The sequence below is a fragment of the Propithecus coquereli genome, unplaced genomic scaffold (genome assembly GCF_000956105.1).
Source record: "Propithecus coquereli isolate 6110/MARCELLA unplaced genomic scaffold, Pcoq_1.0 Scaffold193, whole genome shotgun sequence".
Taxonomy (NCBI): domain Eukaryota; kingdom Metazoa; phylum Chordata; class Mammalia; order Primates; family Indriidae; genus Propithecus; species Propithecus coquereli.
In genome coordinates this window covers 2773564-2787799 of record NW_012144190.1, presented here as the reverse complement: position 1 = coordinate 2787799, position 14236 = coordinate 2773564, and the positions used below count along the sequence as shown (strand labels likewise).

General features: G+C 43.9%; 1 protein-coding gene across 2 annotated transcripts; it reads left to right on the top strand.

Annotated features, from left to right (window-relative positions):
* The first annotated feature begins 1225 nt into the window (after window positions 1–1225).
* Window positions 1226–5692, top strand: DKKL1 (dickkopf-like 1). Of its 2 annotated transcripts, XM_012643222.1 has the most exons (5): window positions 1302–1406; window positions 1692–1866; window positions 2335–2475; window positions 2609–2701; window positions 5297–5692. In XM_012643222.1, exons 2-5 carry the CDS (start codon window positions 1711–1713, stop codon window positions 5606–5608), a joined length of 702 nt encoding a protein of 233 aa, XP_012498676.1. In that variant the 5' UTR covers window positions 1302–1406; window positions 1692–1710; the 3' UTR covers window positions 5609–5692. The 2 variants fall into 2 exon arrangements, with proteins under 2 accessions (XP_012498677.1, XP_012498676.1); XM_012643223.1 differs by lacking the exon at window positions 2609–2701 and having other exon boundaries at window positions 1226–1406.
* Window positions 5693–14236: the final 8544 nt, after the last annotated feature.

Genomic DNA, 14236 nt, shown 5'->3' with positions numbered 1-14236 from the left:
GCCCAGGCGGCGGACAGCGGGAGAGGGGATCCGACCGTGACAGTTTGGGGGAGGATTTCTGCCTTGGGAGAGATGAAGTCTACCTGGGGACTGGTGGGAACTCGGGGTTTGGATGCTCGGGTCCCTGGGAGAGGAGGAGATTGGGGGTCTGGACTCCGGGACTGAGGGGAGAGGTTGATGGGAGGGGTCCGAGGGAGGAGGCTGGGAGCTGGGATTCCGGGTCTGAGGGAGGAGGGGGCTGGAGACGTGGGCTCCTAGTCTGAGGCAGGAGAGGGCTCGGGGCCCGGACTCCTGTCAACCCCCCAGTGTGTGTGTGCGTGTGTGTGTTGGGGCTGTGCAAGTGATACCAGCACAAAGAATCTTTACTGTGCAGCCCCAAGTACATTTTTGAGGATTGGGGTATGGGGAAGGATTTTGACTGATTCTCGTGACAACACGGTTTCCTTTGGCCTCGAGGCCACAGTTAATAGTCGTGGGGAAGACCCCCGAGAGTTCGTTGGAGGCTCACAGAGGTGAGGACTCCCGCTTCCACACGCACTAGTAGTGGACTGGAGGCGGTGGATGTCCCGGGACCAGGAGAGAGCCTGGGTGCCTGAGGGGAGGCGGATTAGAGCCCGGTTCCTTAAGGTCGAAAGGGCCGGGTGCTCAGACTCACGAGACGGGGGGGCCGGAGTCCACACTTGGGGTCCCGAGCGAAAAGGGAGCCCTAATTCCAGGTTCCTGTAGGACTGGACTTAGGGTTTCCGGAGAGAGTGGGGCTTTTTAGTGGAACCCGAACGGGAAAACGAGCAGGGTCACGGAGAAAGGCTCAGAGATATAAAATTAAAGAGCGAGAGAACTAGAATAACTGCTCAGACTCCGGCGTCTCCGAGCAGAGGGAGGAAGGAAACTGAGGGCGCTCGGGGCAAGATCTGGGGCACAGAGGCGTGGCCCAGGTGCAGGGGCGTGGCTCTCAAGGGGCGTGGCCATCTGCGATTGGTGCGGGACTCCTACGCTAAGGCGGGGATCAGACTAGAGCACTAGCAGGGTGGCGGGCTCCACAGCTGAGGTCAACCTGCAGGGGCGTGGTCTGACTATATGGGCGTGGCCAGGGGAACGAGCAGGCGGCTCTAGCTTAAGGGGTGTGGTTAATGAAGAATGAGAGGCGTGGCTCCGCCCCGGGGGCGTGGCCATGAATTAAAGACCAGGGTACAAGGGTGAGGTAAGCGGATGGCGTTGTCAGTCCTAGGGGCGTGGCTAGGGCTCGCGGAGCGCATCCAACGCTCCAAGTATCCCGCCTGGGCTCGAGCCCAGAACTGTTTGGATTTAACTGTCTTTGGGCCGCCGGAGTCTGGGAGTCCGCTGACCGAGCGCTGTGGTCTAGTATAAGGGCGAGGCCCAGAAGAAGGGGCGGGACGTGGGAGAAGGTGAGGAATGAGATCCGAGTATGAATGCGGGCGAAAGTGAGGAAAGAGATCAGTGTATGAGGCGGGACGCAGAAGAGCCTGGCCTGGGAGGAGGGCGCCGTGGCAGGATGCAGGGAGCAGGAGTAGAAGAAAAAGGGAGTGGGGGAAATGGGCGTTATGTGGGGAGTTGCCTGGACTGGAGACACAGCGTGGGCAAGGAGCAGAAGGGTGTCTTGGGGGGGGCGTGGCCACTGCGGGGACCGGGCCTCGTCCGGGCGGGAGCTCTAACCCCTACCCTTGCCGCAGCCTCCCCGCTCGCCCCACCATGTGGCAACCGCTGGTCTTGCTGCTGCTGCTCCCCTCTGCCCTGGTGTCCCTCTCCTCTGCAGCCCCTAACCGCAATGCTGACGCCCAGGAGAGCTCCTTGAGTCTTCTAGGCCTCCAGAACCTACTCCAAGCCTTCAGCCGACTTTTCCTGAAAGTAAGCGATGGCGAGAGTTGGTGGCGAAGAAGAGGTACACAGAAGAGATTCAGGGAGACAGAGTAGGAGACGGGTTGGGGCCAGACGGGGACAAAGGAAGAGAGGGAGTCAGAGGGACAGAGAAACAGGGCGACAGGGAGACCAACAGAAGAGAGGGAAGGTAACAGACAAGAGAGAGGGAGATGGGACAGAGATAAGAGAGTGGAGAAAAACAAAGAGACAAGAGGAGAGAGGGATGGGGACAGAGACAATGGGACAGATGCGGGGGAGGAGTAGTAAGGCAATGGGATGGGGAATAGAAACAGAATGGGAGATATAGGACAGAAGTCAGGCCCCAAGCATCAGAGGACAGAGAAGGAAGGGGAAGAGTAGGACATGGGGCAAGACCTCAAGGGTATCCTGGAAGTGCTGCAAGTGTCTGGGGTTACCTGAAGTCCAGCAGCTCACCAATCCCTCTTCCGACCCCAGGATGACCTGTTTCGGGGCATGGACAGTTTCTTCTCCGCCCCCATGGACTTCCAGGGCCTCCCTAGGAACTACCACCAAGAGGAGAAGCAGGAGCGCCGGCTGGGTAACAACACCCTCTCCAGCCGCCTCCAGATTGACAAGGTGCCTATGCAGGAACGCCCTGCTGGAGTCTCCCCATGGCACCTGATGCCTCATGCTACAGTACATGGCCAGAGGGAAGGAGGGCAGAGGGGGAAAGTGGGTTTGCTCGCACTCTGTCATCCAATCCTCACAGGTGACTGACAACAAGACAGGAGAAGTGCTGATCTCCGAGAAGGTGGTGGCATCCATCCAGCCAGCAGAGGGAAGCTTGGAGGGTGACTGGAAGGTTTGGACATGCCCCACCCTCAAAGTGTCCAGGCCCCAATATTTTCTGTAGTTTAGGAGGAGAGGAAGAGGAGTTGACCCTTCCTCTCCCTCCCTCTGTGTAGAACTTCCTCCTTCTGGGCCTCAGTTTTGTCATTTCTCAAAAGGGACAAACCAACTCTGAGAAATGAGGTTTACAACCTCAGAATACATCCCCAACTGTTTAGTAAACCCCAGAGGGTTTTGTGAGTGCTAAAGTGTTTTATAAACTCAGAAGTGCTTTCAATTTCAATTGCTTGGTAAGCTTCAGCCTCACAAACCTCAAGTAAGTGCTCTGCAAACCTCAGAGAACTTTGTTTTTTCTTTGAGACTGGGTCTCACTCTGTCTCCCAGGCTAGAGTGCAGTGGCATCATCAGCTCACTGCAACCTCAAGACTCCTGGGCTCAAGCAATCCTCCCAACTCGGCCTCCCACAGTGCTAGGATTACAGGCAGTGAGCCACCACACCGGCCCAGGGTATTTTTTAATATATCCCAAAGTTTTTGGTAAACCTCTCCCTTGTAAACTTCAAAATGTGATTTTTAATTTCAAAGTGCTTTACGAACTCCAAATCCTTTGGGTATCTCACCTTTTGTAAACTAATGAGTGATTTTAATCACAAAGTGCTTTGCAAATATCAAAGTATTTTTATTCCTAAAAAGTTTTAAGAATCCCCTAGTTCTTGGTAACCCTATATGGCTTCCACACGTCTAATACGCTCTCAGTTTTTTATTTTAAAAATTTCAAACCTGCAGGAAAGTGTAGGTTTTTTTAAAAGTAACACAATGAAAATGCCTGTATTCTCTTTTCCATAGACCACAGCTTCTCAACCTTGGCGCCATTGGCATTTGGAGTTGGATAATCCTTTGTTGTGGAGGCTGACCTGTGCACTGTAGGATGTTTGGCAGTGTCCCTGGCCTCTACCCACTAGACAGAAGTAGCATCCCCACCCTCACCAGTTGTGACACCCCAAAATGTCTCCAGACTTCAGTTGAGAACCCTTGGCCTAGATTCACCTCTTGTTAACACTTTGCAAGATTTCATCTATTTTTACTTGTTTATTTCTGAACCATATGACAGTAAATTGCTGTCATCTTGACACTTCACCCCTAAATACTTGAGCAGAATCTCCTAAGAATAATATAGTCCCAGCTGGGCACCATGGCTTACACCTGTAATCCCAGCACTTTGGGAGGCCAAGGTGGAAGGATCCCTTGAGGCCAGGATTTCAAGACCAGCCTGGGCAACATAGCAATACCCCATCTCTACAAAAAATATATATATATTTTAATTAGTTAAGCGTGGTGGCATATGCCTGTAGTCCCAGCTACTCAGGAGGCTGAGGCAGGAGTATCTCTTGAGCCCAGGAGTTCGAGGTTGCAGTGAGCTATGATGATGCCACTGCACTCTAGCCTGGGTGACAGAGACCCTGTCTCAAAAAAATATATAATAATAATAATAATACTATATTTTCCCACAAGACCACAGTACCAGTTTGACATCCAAGAAAATGTTGCTATCAAACTGTTATTCCTGCATTAGTTTGTTAGGGCTGCCATAACAAACTACTACAAACTGGGTGGCTTAAACAACAGAAGTTTGTTGTGTCACAGTTATGGAAGCTATGTGTTCAAGATCAAGGTGTCAGCAAGGCTGGTTCCTTGCAGAGCTGAGGGAGAATCTGTATGTTCTGTGCCTCTCTCTTGGCTTCCAGTGGGTGCTGGCCATTTTTGGAGGTCTTTGGTTGTAGAAGCATCCCCTGATCTCTGCCTTCATCCTCACATGGCGTCCTCCCTGTGTGCATTTCCATGTCCAAATTTCCCCTTTGCATAAGGACACCAGTCACATTGGATTAGGACCCAACCTAATGACCTCATCTTAACTAATTAAATCTGCAAGGACCCTATTTCCAAATAAGGTCACTATCTGAGGTATTGGAAGTCAGGACTTCAAAATATGAATTTGGGGAGGACACAATTCAACCCATAATCTCCTACAGGGCTTCTCACACACTTATTAGAAGACAGACCCTGATTCAGTAGGTCTGGGTGGGGTGGGACCCACTAATTTGCTGCCTAATAGCAGCCCACACTTTGAAAAGCAAGGACAGAATAGACATCCATATTCAAATTTCCTCCCTTGACTCAAAGCTGTCCTTGAAAGCTGATTTTATTTTTGATCCAGGATTCAATCAAAGATAACACATTGCATTTATGGCCATGATTCTTTAATGAACCCAAGAGCTTTTAGTCCCAAAGTGCTTTGTACATTTCAAACTGTGCTTTCTAAACCTCAGAGAGTATTTAATCCTAAAGTGCTTTGTAATCCCAACAGGCATTATAAACCCTGAAGTGTTCTGTTATACCTCCCTTTGAAACCCCCCCAAACATATTTTCAATCCCAAAGTATTCCATAAACCTCAGAATATATTTAATCCGAAAGTGTAAACCCTAGAGAGGGCTTTTTAATGACCAAAGCACTCTGTCAGCTGCAAAGTGGGTTGAATAAGCCAGTGGGGGCTGAGCATCCTGGGGTTGCTGTTTGGAGTGAGAAAGGGTCTCCTTGTTCCTCCTCCCAGGTACCTAGGATGGAGGAGAAGGAGGCCCTATTGCCCATCCGGAAGGCCATGGACAGCTTTCACCCAGAGCCCCATCCCCGGGTGGCCTTCTGGATCATGAAGCTGCCACGGCGGAAATCCCACCAGGATGCCCCAGAGGGCAGCCACTGGCTCAGTGAGAAGCGACACCGCCTGCAGGCCATCCGGGATGGGCTCCGCGAGGGCACCCGTGAGGACGTCCTCGAAGAGGGGACCCAGGGCTCCTCCCATGCCAGGCTGCCCGCCCGCAAGACCTACTTCCTGTACATCTTCAGACCCTCCCAGCAGCTATAGGGGTAGGGACCAGGGAGAACCTGCATGTACCCCTCGCCAGACCCCATTCCAAGTACTATATGGAAATAAATTTTTTTCATACATGCATCAACACCTTCTCCTTTCAGGATCTGTCCCCAAGCTGATCCCCCCAACCCTAGATCCCTGAGCATGACATCTGGCTGTGCTAGCTCTTGCCTAAGTCTCCAGGCCCGGTTTTCTCATTCAGACCCTGTCTGTCTTCTATTGAGCAACTCTGTCACCTCCAGCCCCATCCTCCACTCCATCTCCGACCCTATCACCACCAGCCGTCTGCCCTCAGCCCCCAACTCCTTCACTCCAGTCCTGTCTGTCCGCTTGACCCCTGTATTGGTTCATATTACTGCATGTGCATATATGTTTGTGTCCAAATTTCCTCTTATAAGGACACCAGTCAGGTCATATTAGGGCCCATCCACAAGACCCCATTTTAATTCAGTGGCCTCTTTAAAGACCTTATGTCCGAATACAGTTACATTCTGAGGCACTGGGGGTTAGGGTTTCAACACACGAATTTTAGGGCAGACACAACATAACAGAAAATATTCTTATAAATTGTGTTTATTCCTTTTTGTGCATGTATCTTTAAGTTACATCAGTGGTATTACATACTCGCATGTCATTCTGAAGGGGCTTTTTTTCCAGCGCCATCATTCAGATCCATCAATGTAGTATTTTTTGTTTGTTTGTTTTTTCTTTTTTTTTCTTTTTTTTTTTTCAGGGAACACACATCAGGCAAGAACCATCCATGTACTGTTGACATGTCCAATATCATCCAATCCATTGCTGTGTAGAACTCCACGGTCAACCTTCACATGGTAATCTCTCCACTCTCTCAGTGGTGCACACCTACGTGGTCTCTGATTTCCTGCCATTACAAACGCTATAATAAACACCGGCGTATGTGTCCCCTTATGGGTCAGAGGGTAGGGAGGAGGGGCTTGGGGGGCTATAACCAGTAATAGAATTGTGGGGTTGCAGGGCATACATCCACCGATTTTGATTAAATATAATGCCCTGATCAGCCTACTCCCTCTACGAATTCACAAGGATTCCATAAACCTTAATGACACTTGGAGGCTGGGGTGGTTTTGTATTATGCTAATTCAGCTAAGCTACAACTACATTTCCCAGAATTCCTTTCCCTACACTGGTTTAGCATTGGCTGCAGCAGACATTTGCGTTAGGATTTGCAAGGCAGAAATGAAGCAGCGGCCAGGCTTATACGTGGAAGTTTGGGGTGCAGTGGGGTACAGTTGCAGCTCATGCCTGTTGTCATAGAGCTGTGGCTCTCCTTGCTGGCCAAGATAGTCAGCAATGGAACCCACAAGACCTTCACTGACTCGAAATCCTGAGCTCATTTTGTGTGTAGCCCCAAAGTATGCCAGCTTTTCTACCTGAATGGTTGAAGTGGGCGACTTGTAGGCAGCGAGAGACTGGCACAGGTTACAGTTCATCATCACAGGTTTTAGCACATCCTCAGGGTTCCAGTTTGTCCTTGAGCTCCCCAGCTTCATGTCCATCTTCTCTTCCCCAAGGCCAGCCCAGCGCCAGACACAGGGCCAACAGACTTACGCAGATGTGTTCATCCAGCTCCCACAATCACATGGCTCTAATCCACAGAGTAAATCCCAAGGACCACGTGTGGAATGATTCCACTTAACAAAATGTCCAAAATAGGCTGTCAAAAGACAGAATTATAATACAGCAAATGCAAAGATCTTAATTGGCTATTATATGCAATTCTAGAATCGAGCAACACCTCATTCTATCAAATAGGATGAGTGTTCCAATGAGATGGACAGAAGGGGTTGGTTTCATAGACCAAGAAGGGCTGAGGAAAGCAGAGACAGAAAACAAAAAATGATGAACTGTTTCAAAGTTACTTTACTTGAAAAGGTTAAAAAGAGGGGACTTCTTTATCTTGCCAGCTAAAACTGGCCTGTTTGGAGATTTGGCTGTAATGTATCTCTCCCTCTTTCTCTCTCTCCCTCTCTCTCACTCATTGTGGTCTTTTCTTTGTCCGCAAGTGTATATATGTTTGTGTCCAAATTTCTTCTTCTTATAAGGACACCAGTCAGATCATACCTGATTTCTCAGAAAGTAAGATAAACAACTTAGTTTCGGCTTGATGATGTGGAACTTCAGCAAGAGGGACTGTATTTTGGCTTGGACTTTTTGGGACCTAGTACAGGAGCCCAGTCCAAACCAATGGCCTCTTATAAATTGTATTTAACAAGGCAAATCTATGGAGGCAGAAAGTAGATTAGTAGTTACATAGGGCTGGGAGGAAAGGAGGATTGAGGTGGGGGTAATGGCTAAGGGATGTGGGTGTTTTTTTTGGGGTGATGACAATATTCTAAAATTAACTGTGGTGATGATTGCATGACTCTGTGAATATACTGAAAAGGATTGAATTATACACTTTATATGAGTGAATTGTGTGGTGTGTGAATTGTAACTCAATAAAGCTGTTAAAAGCAACAGCTGTTAAAGCAGTTAGTTTAATTAATTCATTACATAACTCATAATGGTTCTGATTCTCTGATCAAACCCTACATGGCATAGCATTATTCAGCTCGTTGATGTCTGCCAATCTAATAACGGTAGGTTCCTGTTGCTTTAATGGGAATTTATCTGGTTACTAATCTCTCAAGCTCCTCATCACATGTTTGTTAGTCTTTTGGATTTTCTTTTCTACAAATTGCCTGTTTTTCTATAAATCCTTTTCCATTTTTCTGTTGGGGTTGCTATGTTTTTCTTGTTGATCTCTAGGAGTCTGTAGCCTACTTTTTAATCCCTTGTTGATTTTAGGCATTGCAAATATCTTCTCCCTGTCCATCATCTCTCCTTACCTTGGCCCAGGGGGTCTTTCAGTGACTAGAAATCCTCACTACTGATGTACTCAAATTAATTTTTTGATTTATGGTTCATCCTTTTGAGATTTTTAAAAGAAGTCCTTAATACTCACCTACATTTTCTTTTATTAACTATGAGGTTTTATTCTTTGCATTTAAGACTTTATCGGTAGCTGGTATCCACCTCCCATTTATTGTGTTATGAGGTGGATAGGGTGTGCTCAGGGTCTTTAAAGGTGTAACTGAGCATTAGCCCAATTAGCGAGGCAGAAGGCAGTAAAGGATGAGGACTGATGACTCCGCTCCCTCCTAGGCCTAACTTCCTCCAAGAAAATTCCACAGGCCCCTCTGCAATCGCTGCATCTCAACTAATGTCAGCATCTTCCTCCCAGCAGATTCACACATCTGGGTGAGAGCCCCAACTTCTACTCAGTTACCCAAGTCTGATGTTCCCTAGTGTTATTGGGATTGTGTTATTGGGGGGAAAAGTGTTCATTCATAACACAGAATTTATTAGTTCAACAAATAAATATTTATTGAACCCTCAACACTGTCCTAGGCAGTGGGGATTAAGCAATGAACCAGACAAAGCTCCAGCCTCATAGAGCTTGGTGGTGGAAACAGACAATAAACATGTATCAGGCAAATGCTGTGAAGAATAAAGCAATGTGAGGCAGAAAAAGAATTCTAAGCAGACAGGACCTAGTAATATTACAGATAGGGTGGTCAAGGAAGGCCACTCTGACACATGAAAAGCCACTGAAATGAGATAATGGAGCAAATCCTTTCTGGGGGAAATCTGGAGGAAGAGATTTTCAGGCTGAGGGCATAGCAAATGCAAATGCAAAGGTCGTGAGGTTGAAAATGGCTTGGCTTAATCAAAACCCAACAGGCCAGGGTGGACAGAGCACAGTTACTGATGGAGATAAATAGGGGATAAGATCACAGAAGTAGAGGTGGGTGGAGGGCAGATCATGTAGGGTCTTTAGGCCGTGATGAAGACTTTTTTATGTTATGTTATCACTTGGGAAGTGATCTAAGTGTTATAACTAAGGAAGTAACATAAACCTATTTACTCATCAGAAAGATTATCCAGACTTTTGTTTGCCACTATGATGGCAAACAGTTAGCTAGTAGCTAACTATCTCTCCCACCAAAAGTAACTATAGGCAACCAATATAGCCAGAAACTGGAATCAGACTCCAGAGAGAAGGGAAGGGTAATGAAGTGAGCCATGCTGCCTGCAATTTCCCCTCAGGGCATTTGCCAACTCCCAAGTTGTGCTTATGCTCAGCGAACACTAAGAAATCAGGCAAAAACCAAGAAATGAGGCAGAAAGTTGCTGCCCAAAGAGTAAAGACCTAAGAAGAGAATTTGGTAGTCTCACAGACCAGGGGAAACAAGAACTGGAACTCAGGGCCTGCCACGGAGGAGAGACCTGCTAAACACCTCAAGCTTTCAGATAACAGCAGGGAAAAGCTACATTCTAGAAGTAGGGGAGAACCAAAAACAGACCAGCCTCACTGGATCAAGATGATCTGCCCACACTACAGCTGCATGAAGAAGAAAACTAAATCCTTTTTAAAGGAAGATAATACCACCCAGATAGTATAATTATATACATATTTTAATATTCATATTTAATCTAAAAATTACTAGTCTGGCCAGCAAACAAGACCAAATGACTGAAAACCAAGAGAAAAAACATACAATAGAAGCATGTACCTAAAGGTGATTCAGATATTGGAGTTATCAGACTTTAAGTAACCATGATTAATATGCTCCCAAAAAAATACATGAAAAGATGGATAATTTCATCCAAGAATTGGAATCCAACACAGAAAAATAAAAATAGAATTCAGTATAAATTCTGAATTGAAAAAATACATTAATTAAAATAAAAATTCAGTAGATGGGTTTTACAGATTAGACCCAGGAGAAAACAGCTCAATAGAAAATATCTAGACCAAATCACAGTGAAATAGGATGGAAAATACGTAAAAGACATATGAGACATATACATCGTGGTGGAAAAGTCTAACAAACACATACTAGAGTCCTAGAAGAGAGTAAAAAGAGAATGAAGACTAGACAATATTGAAGAGCTATTGGCCAAGAATTTTACAAAACTGATGAAAGACATCAACCCCACGCATAATAAACACAAAGAAAACCACACTTGGGTATATGATGATAAAACTTATGAAAACATAAAACAACAAATCTTGAAAGCAGAAAATGACAGTTTACTTTCAAAGAGGCAATAATAAGACTTACAGCTGACTTTTAAATAGTAAAAAAAGTAGAAGTAAAAAAATAATGCAATGACATATTGAAAGTGCTGAAAGAAAGCAATTGTTGATATAGAATATTACACCCAGTGAAAACCTCCTTCAAAAGTATGCCAAAATATAGACATTGTCAGACAAACTAAAACAGAATATTCATCTTCAGCAGGCCCTCACAAAAAGAAGTTCTAAATGGGGTTTGTCGGGTAGGAGGAAAGTGATCCCAGATGAAAGTTAGGTAATGCAGGAAGAATAAGGAATACCAGGAGGTATGTAGTAAATCTAAATTGAATATTGACTGCTTAAAACAATATCTTGTGGAACTTAAAATATATGTAGAATTAAAATGCAAGACAATTGTAACACAAAGGCAGGAGAGGATAAAGGAAATTAAAGTGTTGTCAGTTCCTCACATGGTCCGAGAATTGGTCAAAGTACTAATTTAAAGTAACACTTTAATAAGCCAAGAATGCATATTGCATTCTCTAGAATAGCCACCAAAAGAGAAATAAAAGAATATAACTATCAATGTAACAGAAGAAAATGGAATAATAATAATAATAATAAATACAAAAGAAAGCCAGAAAAAAAGATAATAGACAAAATAGATGGGGCAAATAGAAAACAAATAGCAAAACGGTAGATTTAAACAAATATATCAGTATTACATTAAACTAAATGGAGTTTTGTCAGAATTGTTCCATGAAGATTTGTGCATTTTAATGTATGTAAAGTTTACCTGAAAAAAAGAACTGTTAAAAAAAACAACAATATTAAGTGAGGGGTGAGGCATGGAAGGGGTGGGGAATGTGTAGCCTTGGGGCCACATGTGGCCATCTGGATCCTCGAGTGTGCCCTTTTGACTAAACCCAAAGTTTACAGAACAAATCCTTTTAAGAAGGTGATTTGTTCTGCGAAGTTTGGGTTCAGTTGAGGGGCTACATTTTGGGGTCTGGAGGGCCACAGGCTTTGAGGCCACAGGTTCCCCACCCCTCATTGTTAAAGCTGGGTGTTGGGTATATGGGAGTTCGTTCTGTTTACTTCGTATATGTTCGAGAATTTTTAAATATCATATAAAGATTTTTTTAAGTAATTAGAACTAAATACCGTAAATAAAAGGCAAGATTTTCTGAGCTGGTCATAGTGGCACGCACTTGTAGTCCCAGCTACTCTGCAGGCTGAGGCAGGAGGATTGCTTGAGTCCAGGAGTTCAAGGTTGCAGTGAGCTATGATGATGCCACTGCACTCTAGCCAAGGCAACAGAGCGAGACCCTGTCTGAAAAACAAAAATATATATAGCTTCAAAATATATAAAGCAAAAGCTGACAGACCTGAAAGGAGAAATGGAAAAATCCCCGCAGTCATTCAGTAACTAGCAGAAGGAGCAATCGGTAAAGATATTAAAGATTTGAACAGAGTGATCAACAAACTTGACCTGACATACTAGCCCTGCAGAACGTGCATTCCTTTCAAATAGACACGAAGCGTTTACCAAAATAGACAAAATTCTGGACCATAAAGCAAACCTCAACAAGTTTCAAAGAATTGAAATCATATGTATGTTCTCTGACCAAAGTAAATTAAGTATGAACCAATAATAAAAATATAACTGGGAAGTCATAAAATATTTCAAAAGTAAGCAATATACCACTAAAATAATGCTCAGATCAAATTAGAAAATATTTGGAACTGAATAATAATACAAATGTAACAAAAATTTGTGTAGTGTAGCTACAGAAGTTCTCAGAAACCAAATATGGCTTTAAATGCATATATTAGAAGAGAAGTTAAAAATCAATGACTTAAGAATATCAGTGATCTAAGTGCTCACCTTAAAGAGCTAGAAAAAAAATAGCATATTGAATGCAAATAAAGAAATACGCATTGGCGGGGCGCGGTGGCTCACGCCTGTAATCCTAGCACTCTGGGAAGCCGAGGCGGAAGGATCTCTTCAGATCAGGAGTTCAAGACCAGCCTGAGCAAGAACAAGACCCTGTCTCTACCAAAAATAGAAAAATTAGCCGGGCGTCGTGGCACACACATGTAGTCCCAGCTACTCGGGAGGCTGAGGCAGGAGGATCGCTTGAGCCCAGGAGTTTGAGGTTGCTGTGAGCTAGGCTGACACCACGGCACTCTAGCCCAGGCAAGAGAGTGAGACTCTGTCTCAAAAAAAAAAAAATTGTTTAATTTAATTTAAAAATAAAAAAGAAATATGTATTAAAAATAAGAGCAGTCATCAATGAAACAGAAATAAACATATTATAAAATTAACGAAGCCAAAGTTTATTCTTTGAAAAAACTAATAAAATTGATAAACTCTAGTGATTCTAATTAAGAAAAAAAGAGAAATGACACAAATTACTAATATTTGGCACCATAGATCTTACAGATAATTAAATGATAATAAGAGATATATCATGCACCTTATGCAAATAATTTGAAATTTTAGATAAAATGGGCAAATTCCTTGAAAACCTTACTAAAAATAAAATAGAACATCTGAGTGGCTGGATTTTTATAAAAGAAATTGAATTTGTAATTTAAAATCCTCCCACAAAGAAAACTGTAGTCCAGAAGGCTTCACTGGTGAATTCTTCCAAGCATATAAAAATTAAATAACATCAATCTTACACAAGCACTTTCAAAGAGTAGAAAAAGATTAGCTGGGCTTGGTCACCCATGCCTGTAGTCTCAGCTACTCCGGAGGCTGAGGCAGGAGGATCACCTGAACCCAGGAGTTGGAGGTTGCAGGGAGCTGTGATGCTGCCGCTGCACTCCAGTGTGGATGACAGAATGAGACCCTGTCTCTAAAAAACAAAAAAGAAGAAGAAAGAAAAAAAGAAAAGACAAAGAATAGAAAAAGGGAGGACACTTCCCAACACATTATATGATGTCACCATAGTTTCGTTATCAAAATCTAACAGGGATCTTACAGAAAAGAAAATCAAATCAAATGTGTCAGTGTATAAAAAAGATAATACACCCTGATTGAGTGGGAATTAATCCAGAAATGGAGGTTAAGTGTAAAAATAAATTAATGTTGTTAATCACAATAACAAATTAAATGAAAATAAAGATACTCTCAATGGATATAGAATGAGCAGTTGATAAAAATTCAACTGCAATTCATGATTTTAAAAAATTCTCATCAAACTAGTATCAGAAAGGATTCTCCCTTATCTGATCAAAAGTATTATCACATTTATGGTGAAATATTTGAATGTCTTCCCCTGACATCAGGAATGAGACAAGGATAAGGATATTTGTTACCACTATGCCTATTGAATATTATACTGAAGTCCTAGCCAATGCACCAGGTAAGAAAAAGAAATCAGTAGTATAAAGATTGGAAGAGAAGAAATAAAATTGTCATTATTCACAGGGGGCATGATTGTGTCTATAGAAAAATCGAGATGAATATACAGATAAATCATTAGAATTATTAAGAAAATTTAGCAAAGTTA

Bases quoted from the DNA above. Each gene is read 5' to 3' on its own strand.
- DKKL1 (XM_012643222.1), top strand. From the start codon at position 1,711: ATGTGGCAACCGCTGGTCTTGCTGCTGCTGCTCCCCTCTGCCCTGGTG. The intron at 2,476-2,608 runs GTGCCTATGCAG...CAATCCTCACAG, and splicing joins GCCGCCTCCAGATTGACAAG to GTGACTGACAACAAGACAGG. The intron at 2,702-5,296 runs GTTTGGACATGC...TCCTCCTCCCAG, and splicing joins GCTTGGAGGGTGACTGGAAG to GTACCTAGGATGGAGGAGAA.